The sequence below is a fragment of the Borostomias antarcticus genome, assembly GCF_949987555.1.
Source record: "Borostomias antarcticus genome assembly, chromosome: 10".
NCBI classification, from domain to species: Eukaryota; Metazoa; Chordata; class Actinopteri; order Stomiiformes; family Stomiidae; genus Borostomias; species Borostomias antarcticus.
The window spans coordinates 26,806,472-26,820,161 of NC_140243.1; the positions used below are offsets into that span (position 1 = coordinate 26,806,472).

General features: G+C 51.3%; 1 protein-coding gene across 1 annotated transcript in view; it reads right to left on the reverse strand.

The window, feature by feature from the left end:
• megf8 (multiple EGF-like-domains 8) overlaps window positions 1–13,690 on the reverse strand; it is a 48,525-nt gene that overhangs the window by 33,721 nt on the left and 1,114 nt on the right. The window contains exons 2-12 of the mRNA XM_084444695.1: window positions 13,200–13,377; window positions 12,911–13,074; window positions 12,527–12,736; window positions 12,211–12,391; window positions 11,819–11,907; window positions 11,394–11,607; window positions 11,052–11,235; window positions 8,230–8,375; window positions 6,570–6,680; window positions 6,258–6,409; window positions 4,866–4,967 (exon numbers count right to left, since the gene is read on the reverse strand). Of these exons, the coding sequence (XP_084300821.1) occupies window positions 4,866–4,967; window positions 6,258–6,409; window positions 6,570–6,680; window positions 8,230–8,375; window positions 11,052–11,235; window positions 11,394–11,607; window positions 11,819–11,907; window positions 12,211–12,391; window positions 12,527–12,736; window positions 12,911–13,074; window positions 13,200–13,377 (1,731 nt within the window). The remainder of the gene's footprint in view (window positions 1–4,865; window positions 4,968–6,257; window positions 6,410–6,569; window positions 6,681–8,229; window positions 8,376–11,051; window positions 11,236–11,393; window positions 11,608–11,818; window positions 11,908–12,210; window positions 12,392–12,526; window positions 12,737–12,910; window positions 13,075–13,199; window positions 13,378–13,690) is intronic.

The window sequence follows — 13,690 nt, forward strand, 5'->3', positions numbered from 1 at the left end:
CACAACGTGGCTACCTGGGCTGGCTAACGTTAGCTACCTTCCATAATCCATTAACCTTACCTGCTATTTATGGGACGCTCCAGCGTCTCAGCCCTGATGTCCTTCAGGGACAGCATAGCCACCTCCAGTACATCTCTCTCCCCACATAACATCTGGAAAGTCCTCTTCAAGGTAATGCACTGGCCTTCAACCACAAAATCGTCCAAGTTTGCCTCCTGGCAGCAAATACACTCCACCGCGGTCGGCATTGGGATGCAACACCCACAGCTGCACCAGTCGTTGCGGCCGACCCGCTCCTGACCCCGAACAACCACCACTTGTTCCTCAGCTTCTTCCTCTGCAAACTGCACGATTGGTGTTTCTCGCACAGGCTCATACGCATACGCTATGGGGTTTAAAGGCACCACGATTTCTCTCTCCTGGTCGTCTGAATCGCTCATTTTTAGGCTACTTTACAACTAGCTAGCTAGTTATATTCTTGTTTGCTTTAAACGCGCCGCCGGTTTCACCATACCAGTGACGTAGTGTGACGTGGAATTTAAAGATGGCGGCACTAGACAGCTAGAAACGTAAATATCAATGTTGGAAATGTGATTTATTTTGGGGTTTTATCTGTTTTTTGGGGAGTAATGAATTTACTAGTTCTCTTTAAATATGAGGAACAACACGTGATCAGTTCTTAGTTGGCTATTTCTGTTCCCCTTTAAAGAGGAGTGGAAATGATATAGGAAGTGAAGGCGACATAACAGATGTTTTATTAGTCATATACATGGTCCAATACTCAAAACTGCCAAATTAGCTATAAATGAGAAAACTGTGATACGAGTTTGTTGTTTTGTTACTAGGGCGCAGCCCTTTTGAACGTGACGTCACTGGTATGGTTATAGCTAGCTCCTGTGCACTAGCCTACTGTAATGCTAGCTACTGTACACACTGACATGGCTTCGACTTCTGCTAAAAGATCTACGGGGGGAGTTTATTGTATTGCTCCAGGCTGTAGTAACGAGTTCTACAGAACTACATCAGCCGGTCTGGAGACACACTACCACCGATTGCCTTTGAAAAGGAAAGCTGTCCTGCAAGGCTGGCTAGCAGCTCTGAAACGAGCTAGCCCGCCAACTGCGCCGGAATTCAGGGTCTGCAGCGATCATTTCCTGCCAACGGACTATGTGGAGAGCTACCAATTCGACAAGACAGGGGAAATTGAGAAAATAAGAACCAGACGACTGAAGTCAGAGGCAACGCCAACTATTTTTGATTTTTCGGGCTACAGCGTAGGGACAACAGACAGACCAACCCAGAGCCAGGGCCAGTCCTGCGTGAGCCGCAGAGAAAGAGCGCTCAAACGCGCAAGTCAGGCAGAGGACAGACTGGTAGGTTTAGCAGTTGCAGCTTGCTGAAATAAACTGAATAGGGCCTACGAGTCACAAGCTAATCAAGCCTCAAACTTTTTTGAACCAAGATCTACTTTTCAAGTAGCCAGGCTGCCGAGATCTAACGTTAGGCTACCAGTCCAGTTTCAACATCGCAAATGCACACACAGCCAGACACGCACACCGTTTCCAGCCTGCATAGCAATTAAACTCGAAATACGTTCTTTCTCTTGGTATTTTGGTCCAGTCTCTAGATAACCCTAATTAACAAGCCAGTCAGTGATTAGGCTATCTAGTGGCCCCCACTTTACAAGTTTCAATAATGGTCTTATATGGCCTACATTTCATGGATGGAAGCCGAATAGATCAACTAGGCTACCCATAACGTTAGGCTATAACTTGGACACCAAGGCTAATCGTTAATAACAACCACAATTAGGCTACTTCACAACAACGCCATGCCACACGAGGCACAACAGTTTATCACACATTTTCTGGAACAAGGTAGAGCTCTAGATAGCAAACATATGGTCTTACCTTAATTTCGAATAAATTAATCCAAAGTGTGAGAGTAATATTTTGGGGGATTTGCTTCTATACTTTTATCCGAGATTACCGAGTCCGAGTTATTCCCATAGTAAAAAAAACAAACAATGGTTAATCCCGCACGGTTTGCAGAAACTACAGACACGTAGACAGGGCGCGTGCGTTTAGGGCTGGCCTGGCTTTTTCCAGCGAAAAAATAAATATGTTGAATCATGAATAGCCTACTTACAGTAATAACCCCCGCCCCCCCCAAACTACGACCAAATGTACGTTTTTAAAAACTACAACATTGACATTGAAAGGTTTCAGGTGTCAAGTATGAGTCACTCATATTTCCAAGCAACCCCTCTCCCAATACACCACTGGCATCGTTAATTTATCCAGGTGTAATCTCAAACATCAAACCAGTTTACCTAGTCTAATGCATTGGGCTGTTCCAAGATAAAATGTGGGTTACACTTACAATACAGTAATCATAAAACAACATTATGAATAATTCGAAATTTCTTTAAAATATTCTATTTAATTCCATAAATATCAATCCTACCTTTTCTCACCAGGGAGGACCAAATGTAAGTCTGGAGATTTACTGAATTTAATTGCAATGCATTGGCCCTGCACATTATGAACAACACAATCAACAAAGACAGACATCTCACAGTAAAGGCATAATTATACAAACGATATACATTATGAATTTACACATATTTACACAATCAAGGATACTTAGGTACTGTAACTCATACAGGAGGTAGGATTAAGAGTGGGGGGACCACCAGGAGATGAGGATGTAGGCTAGGCTACATAGTACTTGATATAGGCTATGCTGTATCGTGTCGACACCGGACCACGTTGGATGGTATCTCGCCGATCAAGTCGAATGATTTGTTTCATCGGACACAACAGGAAACTTCACTTTCAACTGTCGCTTTCCAACTGTATCACACTCACGCACGCAGATGGGGTGGGTGACTGCGCAGGCGCTTATGTGTAGGCTAATTTAGATCATTTTTAGAGGTGGAACACAAACTCAGTTTTCTGAAAACGTTGGGGTAGGCTATTTGAGTATTGGAACATAATTGCATTACTTTAAATTACTTTCATACCGGTTTTCAATTTGCAAGGTATCATAAATAGTGTGATAATATAAGCAGGCTACATGACGACTCTAGTACAAAATTCACTCATACTCATTCATACTTCCATAATCATATGTATGTGTAAGGCGTATTATTATTATTATTATTATTAGCATATTCTAAACAAAGCATAGCCTAAGCATATACTACAGCAATCGACATGGCAGACGAGAGCCAGGGATACGAGCAGATAAAGACAAAAAATGAATTGAAACAGACAATGACACTGTTGGCAATGGCATATTATATTTCAAATTCATCACAAGCATATTCAAATCCATGGTATTCAGGAGAGGGGAACAAATTCCTGATGAAAGCCACAGCGCAGGATGGGATTGGAATCCGGTATCTTTTCCCCAAATGCCCTCTCGTCCAAAGAGTGAACTGTCTGTAGGCTGTCAACCTGAAGAGTCTGAAAAAAGTATGCAAAATGTTATTTGGGCTACCTTTATTTAAACTCGAATGAACATTGAGAATTGCCTCATGCATTTGCATTGATGTCCAGAATTAAAAATAAAAAAACTAGCCTACAGTAATGATAGGCTACAACAAGGCTTAGTCGCCTAGGTAATAATAGCCTAAATGAATGGCCAAAAACTATGCAAATAACAAAATACAACAGACTACAAACAGATGAAAGACGGTCGGTCTGTTAACTTTCCTTGAGTTATAGCCCATCTTTGACACCGCTAAATTAACTCGTGTAATCTAACGTTACGGCAGCCTACAGTAGAGTTGTGAAAGTCAGAAACATTCAGAAGAATTAGCCTACTTACTGCAAGTTAGCTAACATAACTTCTACAGTCTGAAAGAGCACGAATCATCCACTATATTCGTGATAAAACAGGGGGGCTCCTGCACACCTAGGGTGTCTCGATTATAATGATGATTAGCGTGCGTTTCTGACACAACGTGGCTACCTGGGCTGGCTAACGTTAGCTACCTTCCATAATCCATTAACCTTACCTGCTATTTATGGGACGCTCCAGCGTCTCAGCCCTGATGTCCTTCAGGGACAGCATAGCCACCTCCAGTACATCTCTCTCCCCACATAACATCTGGAAAGTCCTCTTCAAGGTAATGCACTGGCCTTCAACCACAAAATCGTCCAAGTTTGCCTCCTGGCAGCAAATACACTCCACCGCGGTCGGCATTGGGATGCAACACCCACAGCTGCACCAGTCGTTGCGGCCGACCCGCTCCTGACCCCGAACAACCACCACTTGTTCCTCAGCTTCTTCCTCTGCAAACTGCACGATTGGTGTTTCTCGCACAGGCTCATACGCATACGCTATGGGGTTTAAAGGCACCACGATTTCTCTCTCCTGGTCGTCTGAATCGCTCATTTTTAGGCTACTTTACAACTAGCTAGCTAGTTATATTCTTGTTTGCTTTAAACGCGCCGCCGGTTTCACCATACCAGTGACGTAGTGTGACGTGGAATTTAAAGATGGCGGCACTAGACAGCTAGAAACGTAAATATCAATGTTGGAAATGTGATTTATTTTGGGGTTTTATCTGTTTTTTGGGGAGTAATGAATTTACTAGTTCTCTTTAAATATGAGGAACAACACGTGATCAGTTCTTAGTTGGCTATTTCTGTTCCCCTTTAATATGGAAGCTTCCCCGATGACAAGCTAATCCAACACTAACATTCATCTGTCTGGGAAACCAAACACTAACTATCCCTCAAACAGGGGGAGATGAGAATACCTTAGTATAAGGAACCATTTACAGTATATTAGAGTTCATATAGGCGTGCTGGTGAGGGTTTTTGGAGGACGATCGAGCGGAGAGGGGGCGTTACCGGGTTGTTGGGTTGGTACTCCCGACAGCGTCCCTCACACCAGCTGCATTCTGGGTTCTTCAGACACATGCTCTCGTCTGGTGCCTCGGCACACACAGCGTCCTGACGCGCAGATCACACACACGCACACACACACACGCACACACACACACACGCACACACACGCACACGCACACACACACACACATGGCTGTCAGTAGCAGAATGAGAGGAGGCAGTTTGAAGGGCTTTTTGTTGCCTCTGTGTATGAAATGCGCTATACAAGTAAAGTTTGACACACACACACACACACATATACACACACACACACACACACACACACCCCGTCTCCCTCCCTCTCTCACCCCGTCTCCCCCCCAGACTCCCTCTCTCACCCCATCTCCCTCCCTCTCTCACCCTGTCTCCCCCCCAGACTCCCTCTCTCACCCCATCTCCCTCCCTCTCTCACCCCGTCTCCCCCCCAGACTCCCTCTCTCACCCTGTCTCCCCCCCAGACTCCCTCTCTCACCCCGTCTCCCCCCCAGACTCCCTCTCTCACCCCGTCTCCCTCCCTCTCTCACCCCGTCTCCCCCCCAGACTCCCTCTCTCACCCCGTCTCCCCCCCAGACTCCCTCTCTCACCCCGTCTCCCCCCCAGACTCCCTCTCTCACCCCGTCTCCCCCCCAGACTCCCTCTCTCACCCCGTCTCCCCCCCAGACTCCCTCTCTCACCCTGTCTCCCCCCCAGACTCCCTCTCTCCCCCCCAGACTCCCTCTCTCACCCCGTCTCCCCCCCAGACTCCCTCTCTCACCCCGTCTCCCCCCCTCTCTCACCCCGTCCCCCCCCAGACTCCCTCTCTCACCCCGTCTCCCCCCCAGACTCCCTCTCTCACCCCGTCTCCCTCCCTCTCTCACCCCGTCTCCCTCCCTCTCTCACCCCGTCTCCCTCCCTCTCTCACCCCGTCTCCCTCCCTCTCTCACCCTGTCTCCCCCCCAGACTCCCTCTCTCACCCCGTCTCCCCCCCAGACTCCCTCTCTCACCCCGTCTCCCTCCCTCTCTCACCCCGTCTCCCCCCCAGACTCCCTCTCTCACCCCGTCTCCCCCCCAGACTCCCTCTCTCACCCTGTCTCCCTCCCTCTCTCACCCCGTCTCCCCCCCAGTCTCCCTCTCTCCCCCTATCTCCCTCCCAGACTCCCTCTCTCACCCCGTCTCCCCCCCAGACTCCCTCTCTCACCCCGTCTCCCCCCCAGACTCCCTCTCTCACCCCGTCTCCCCCCCAGACTCCCTCTCTCACCCCTCTCCCCCCCAGACTCCCTCTCTCACCCCGTCTCCCCCCCAGACTCCCTCTCTCACCCCGTCTCCCCCCCAGACTCCCTCTCTCACGCCATCTCCCCCCCAGACTCCCTCTCTCACCCGGTCTCCTGGGTCGCTGCTGACGAACAGAGGAACTTTGTAAGCCACCAGGTCTCTACGGGCGACGCCGCTGTAACCCCCGGCAACCAGCAGCACTCTCCCCTCCATCACCGCAGCAACATGGGAGTAACGTCCTCGCACGGCCTCTCCCCCTGAAAAGAGAGAGAGAGAGGGATTCAACAAATATACATGAAGATCTAAGAGTGCATGTGCATGTGGCTAAAAGCAAGCGAGGGATTGTGTGCATTAACGAGTTAGAGAGAGAGAGAGAGAGAGAGAGAGAGAGAGAGAGAGAGAGAGAGAGAGACTCACTGTGTACGAGGCTCTCTCCGGCAGACACCCACTGGTGACAGCCCAGGTGGTAGAAGAAGATGTCCTCTTCGTAGCACTTCTCCTCCAGGTAATGGATATGGACATTCCCTCCTTAGAGAGAGAGAGAGAGAGAGAACGCGTGGAGAGAGAGGGAGAAGGAAAGAATGAAGGAGAGAGAGGGAGACAGTGAGAGAGAGAGAGAGAGAGAGAGAGAGAGAGAGAGAGAGAAAGGGAGGGGGAAGAGGGGAGAGTGAATGAGAGAGAATAAGACAGAGGGAGAGAAGATAGCGAGACGGAGAAAGAGAGTGAAAGACAGAGAGGGAGATGGTGAGAGAGAGAGACAGTGAGAGAGAGAGAGACGGTGAGAGAGAGAGACAGTGAGAGAGAGAGACGGTGAGAGAGAGGGAGACGGTGAAAGAGACGGTGAAAGAGAGAGACAGTGAGAGAGAGAGAGACGGTGAGAGAGAGAGAGACGGTGAGAGAGAGAGAGACGGTGAAAGAGAGAGAGACGGTGAGAGAGAGAGATGGTGAAAGAGAGAGATGGTGAGAGAGAGAGAGACGGTGAGAGAGAGGGAGACGGTGAGAGAGAGAGACGGTGAGAGAGAGAGAGAGAGACGGTGAGAGAGAGGGAGACGGTGAGAGAGAGAGATGGTGAAAGAGAGAGATGGTGAGAGAGAGAGACGGTGAAAGAGAGGGAGACGGTGAGAGAGAGGGAGACGGTGAGAGAGAGAGAGACGGTGAGAGAGAGAGACGGTGAGAGAGAGAGAGACGGTGAGAGAGAGAGACGGTGAGAGAGAGAGACGGTGAGAGAGAGAGAGACGGTGAGAGAGAGAGACGGTGAGAGAGAGGGAGACGGTGAGAGAGAGGGAGAGCGAAAGAAAGGGAGAGAAAGAGACGGAGGAAGAGAGAGAGACGGTGACAGAGAGGGAGAGACGGTGAGAGAGAGAGAGAGACGGTGAGAGAGAGAGAGAGACGGTGAGAGAGAGAGACGGTGAGAGAGAGAGACGGTGAAAGAGAGAGACGGTGAGAGAGAGAGACGGTGAGAGAGAGAGACGGTGACAGAGAGAGAGACGGTGAGAGAGAGAGAGACGGTGAGAGAGAGAGACGGTGACAGAGAGGGAGAGCGAAAGAAAGGGAGAGAAAGAGACGGAGGGAGAGAAGGTAGAGAGGGGGAGCAGAGCGTTAATTCGCCTTATTCACCTGGCAGCCATATTGGTCAGTCTGGGGTGCGGATGTGGAAGTGGAAGTGGAACTATCGGGGTTACAAACTCATCATTACCAGACTCTTGTTTTTCACTGCCGTTGTTTTCGCGTTTGGAAATACATGGAGGTGAATGAGCCATAGTTAGCTGCATTCACTCCCATGTATTTCCAAACGCGAAAACAACGGCAGTGAAAAACAGAGTCTGGTAATGATGAGTTTGTAACCCCGATAGTGTATTCAGTCTGTTATTTTGACTATTTCGGTTCTTGAAGTGGTGTTTTTACAGCGAACTTTTAACATTGAAGTCAACGGGCACTTCCGCATCCGCACCCCTCATTACGTCAGACTGACCAATATGGCTGCCAGGTGAATAAGGCGAATGGGCTGAACTACACTCAGATTCCGAGGCCCCCTCGTCCAATCGGACGCTGCGCCGTCATGACCTCGTCCCCTCACCATAGACCACCATGTAGTTGCCGATGACCGTGGCGGAGTGGAAGGCTCTCTCTCTGGGTCCCGTGGCGGGGAACCGGGAGCGGAACGAGGTCCAGAACCGCCGGTCGACGTGGAACGCGTCTGTGGAGTTCACTCTCATGCTGAACCTGAGGGCAAGACGGGCGGGACAGAACCAGATACATTCACAAACCACAACGCAGCAGTCCCTGAGGTGTCCATGTCCCTGAGGTGTCCATGTCAGTCCCTGAGGTGTCCATGTCAGTCCCTGAGGTGTCCATGTCCCTGAGGTGTCCATGTCAGTCCCTGAGGTGTCCATGTCCCTGAGGTGTCCATGTCCCTGAGGTGTCCATGTCCCTGAGGTGTCCATGTCCCTGAGGTGTCCATGTCAGTCCCTGAGGTGTCCATGTCCCTGAGGTGTCCATGTCAGTCCCTGAGGTGTCCATGTCCCTGAGGTGTCCATGTCAGTCCCTGAGGTGTCCATGTCCCTGAGGTGTCCATGTCAGTCCCTGAGGTGTCCATGTCCCTGAGGTGTCCATGTCCCTGAGGTGTCCATGTCAGTCCCTGAGGTGTCCATGTCCCTGAGGTGTCCATGTCCCTGAGGTGTCCATGTCCCTGAGGTGTCCATGTCAGTCCCTGAGGTGTCCATGTCCCTGAGGTGTCCATGTCAGTCCCTGAGGTGTCCATGTCAGTCCCTGAGGTGTCCATGTCCCTGAGGTGTCCATGTCCCTGAGGTGTCCATGTCAGTCCCTGAGGTGTCCATGTCAGTCCCTGAGGTGTCCATGTCAGTCCCTGAGGTGTCCATGTCAGTCCCTGAGGTGTCCATGTCACTGAGGTGTCCATGTCAGTCCCTGAGGTGTCCATGTCCCTGAGGTGTCCATGTCCCTGAGGTGTCCATGTCAGTCACTGAAGTGTCCATGTCATCGAGGACCTGACCTGGGATCTGCACGCCGGCCATGTGGTGAGAAAGGCACAACAACGCCTCTTCCACCTCAGCGGGCTGAAGAGATCCTAGATCCTACGGGCCTTCTACAGAGGCACCGCTGCGCTGGTCCCTGACTGGGAGCATCACGGTGCACTATGGGAACTTACTGCTCTGCCCTCAACCGCAAAGTGCCGAGGGCAGCGCTGTCTGCCCAGCACATCAGTGGGTCTGTGCTCCTCCCCATCGAGGAGCTATACAAACGTCGGAGTGCCGGCAAAGCTCATCATAGACCCCAGCCACCCAAACCACGGCCTGTTTCAGCTGCTGCCGTCTCGCTAACGGTCACGCAGCGTCCGGGCCCAGACCTGTAGGCCCAGGGACAGCTGTTTCCATCAGGCAACCAGACTCCTGAACAATGGTCACTAACACACACCCACACACAACGACGCTCATTACGCTCGCTCACTATAGCCTCCTATTATGCCGTATTGCACCGTTTTAAATTAGCTATTGTAGCCAGGGGTGAAAAATAACTTTTTGGCTCACGGTGAGTCACCTGCCAAGGGGACTGTAGATGAAAAAATCTACCAGCCAAGTATATCTTTTTTTCAGATAGCCTTCCGAAATCTAGCCGCCAATTGGAAATTTTATCTGCATTTGGCCGGTGGCAGGTGTTAATTTTAAGCCCTGGTTGCAGCTATTGTTTTTATAACTATTAGTCCCTAACCCTAGCCCTATTACCATTGTAGCCATTGTTTTTATTACTATTATGCTGTATTCTATCTTGTGTTGCTATTATGTCACAACTACAAGGTTGTGGAGCCAGGACCCAATAAATTGCACTCCCCCTCTGACACCTTCATACGTACGGTTACAGACACTGATGCGCAGCAAACTTAGGTTTATACACACAAGCTCACTCACATCCACGCTCAAACACTGTGTGAGAAACGTCCGACTCGTCTCCAGTGACGGTGCGTGTGTGAGCGTGTGTGTGTGAGCGCGTGTATGTGAGTGCGTGTGTGTGAGCGCGCGTGTGTGAGCGCGTGTGTGAGCGTGTGTGTGAGCGCGTGTGTGAGCGTGTGTGAGCGTGTGTGAGCGTGTGTGTGAGCGTGTGCGTGAGCGCGTGTGTGAGCGCGCGTGTGAGCGTGTGTGTGTGCCTGCCTGTGTGTGCGTGTGTGAGCGTGCGCGTGTGAGCGTGCCTGTGTGTGAGTGCGTGTGTGTGAGCGTGTGTGTGTGAGCGTGCGCGTGTGTGCGTGCCTGTGTGTGAGTGCGTGTGTGTGAGCGTGTGTGTGTGAGCACGCGTGTGAGCGTGTGTGTGTGCCTGCCTGTGTGTGTGTGTGTGTGAGCGTGTGTGTGTGAGCGCGTGTGTGTGAGTGCGTGTGTGTGAGCGTGTGTGTGTGCGCGTGCTTGTGTGCGAGCGTGTGTGAGCGTGTGTGTGTGCGTGCCTGTGTGTGAGCGCGCGTGTGTGCGTGCCTGTGTGTGAGCGTGTGTGTGTGTGAGCGCGTGTGTGTGAGCGTGTGTGTGTGTGAGCGCGTGTGTGTGAGCGTGTGTGTGTGTGAGCGCGTGTGTGTGAGCGCGTGTGTGAGCGCGCGTGTGTGTGTGAGCGCGTGTGTGTGAGCGCGTGTGTGTGAGCGTGTGTGTGGGCGCGTGTGTGTGTGAGCGCGTGTGTGTGAGCGTGTGTGAGCGCGTGTGTGTGTGAGCGCGTGTGTGTGTGAGCGTGTGTGTGTGTGAGCGCGTGTGTGTGAGCGCGTGTGTGTGAGCGCGTGTGTGTGAGCGCGTGTGTGTGTGTGTGTGTGTGTGTGTGAGCGTGTGTGTGTGTGTGTGTGTGTGAGCGTGTGTGCGTGCCTGTGTGTGAGCGTGTGTGTGTGAGCGTGTGTGTGTGTGAGCGCGTGTGTACCTGGCCGTGGTCAGCCTGTGGCCCCCGTAGACCAGCAGGGTCCTGGAGGGGCCGTGGAACACCATGGAGTGTCCGGCGGTGGCGGGGGGCTTCCCCCCGGTCGGCTGCACCGCTTCCCACAGTCCGGACCCCCGCAGACTGAACCGGTACAGGGAGGACGAGAACATGTCCTCCTCGGTACGCCCTGGAGGGGGGAGGACAGAGCAATAGAGGCTTCATGGATCAAACATGTCGTTCATACATCTGTTGTGACAGACTGGTTCTCCCCCCCAGAAAGATATCAGTTTGCACCGTGTCGTGAGATCCTAGGGATCATACAACCAATCGGCTGGCGTATTCTACCTCCAAACACATAGAGGTAATTGTCCACTACAGCTGCCGCGTGGTTGGCCAGTCGCGGCGCTCCCGGTGAATCTGACAGGCCGAGCTGCTGCCAGTCATCCTGGAGGGGGCGGTACATCCAGACGTCACTGGCCAGAGCGCCGCTAGCCAGCTCTCCTCCGAAGATGACCATGTTACCCTTCCACTCCACCGCTGTGTGGGAGTGGCGGGCGGCCTGGGGGGGGGGGGGGGGTAAACAGGATGAGGTTGAGAACAAAGCAAAATTCTGTTTCAGTCCATTTGAAGGTCACAGTAAAAAAGGGAATAATATAATATAAGAATATTGTATTAATATTAGAACTTAATATAAGAAAGCTGGAATGAGACATAGTAAAGCTTCATATCGCTTGTTCATAAAGACGTATTTGGTGTGGACCGGCACTTACTGGGGAGTGTCCGTAGAACCTGTCCTCCCATTGGTTGGAGCTGAAGTTGTATTTGACCAGGTCTCCCAGCGCTCTGTTCAAATCAAACCCTGACACATCAAGCACAAGTTAGCACAGAGCAGAAAAAGCAAACAACATAACTAGATTGGTAAATGACAGGTATTATTATCTCCTTGAATGGACATGTATTATTATGAAATGAATGGAATGGATGAATGGGATGAATGAATACATCTGAATGGGTGACTGCAATAATGAAGAGAGGTGAGTGAGTGAGTGAGTGAGTGAGTGAGTGAGTGAGTGAGTGAGTGAGTGAGTGAGTGAGTGAATGAATGAATGAATGAATGAATGAATGAATGAATGAATGAATGAAGCAAGCCTAGCATCCTGACCTCCGAACAGGTACATGGCCCCAGTGGAGGACAGGTAGACCCCAGCAGAGCCCGTCCTGGCTGGCATGTAGTCGTCTCCGCTGCTCACCTCCCACCACTGCCCCGCCCCGCTGTCGTCACGGAGACCAAGCTGGCAGCTCTGACCCAGGAAGCCCGAGTTGCAGAGACAACGCTCTCCTCTCTGAGCAGGAGGCAGAAAGAGAGAGGGAGGGAGGGAGGGAGGGAGGGAGATAGGATGGAGCAGAGTGTAAGACAGAGGCAAGTGGGTATCAGATTCTCCTTGACCCAGTTCTGCATCCGCACCTCCTCCGCTCACCTTGTCACAGAGGCCATGCAGGTCACAGGCCTGGGGGCACAGAGGGGAGGTGCAGTCCACTCCTCCCCAGCCCAGGTGGCACTGGCACTGGGAAGAGACCACGTCACAGCGCCCGCGACCCCCGCAGGCTCCAGGACACACAGAGAACGTGTAGGTGGCATTGAAGCCCAGGAGGTTGTAGTTGGCATCGCTGAAGAGGTGGAGCAGCATCTGGGAAAAGAGGAAGGTAAAGATAGATACAGCGAGGAGGATTCGCGTAGAGTAGATATTCGATTTGACATTGTATTGAGATCCCGCCCTGACAGTGACACTTCGATTGGACAATGAATTCATGCAAAAAGATGTCTCCTGGGGTGCAAAGTTGAACATGGGTCCCTTCGTTACCTTGCCAGACTTGGCTTCTATGGGTTGAGGCAGTGTGGTGCCACTCAGGCTGGCCAGTAGGGGGCTCTGGTAAGAGTCTCCATCGTAGGCAAACAGGTAATCATAGGTGCATTCTGTCTCCATGAAGGTGAAGTTGAGGACGATACGATAATTGCTGCTGGGAGCTTGGAGAGAACAAACAGAGGGGGGGCGATTCAAAATGTTAAACTACTTTTTGCAGCAACACAAATGTGATCACGTCAGAGACTCCCACGGTCAGGGTTCTACTCGATGTGCCTCTTCATCTCACCTTTGATGAGCCACTCGCAGTTCCCATTCACAGAGTAGTTCCCCGGTCCATCGGTGACATATCCTGGAGGTCCCCTCAGCTCCTGCCTGTGGCCCTTACAGTCCCCTGCCCAGCATACAGGAAGCAGAAGAAGCAGCAGCAGGGGGACAGGGAGATGGGAGGCCATCCTCTCCCTCACCTGAACCAGGATGGAGAGAGAGGGGGTGGCGAGGTGAAGATGGAGTAGTTGAAGTCAATACCTCAATCACTGGCCGGGAATCTGTTATAAAAACATGAGTTTTAAAATGGCAGTGCAGTACCTCAGTGTGCAGACACACCAATCATTCAAAGCTGTGTGTGGGGATGAACGGGCTCAAATCTACAAAAACACCAGAGTCCATCTCACGAGAATATTTCCCCCCAGCTATAATTTCACCAGATTGTGCCAAGAAAATACTAGCTAGCTAGTCTAGCCAACCTCAATTGTACAGAGAGGAAAGCTGCTGTGTGTG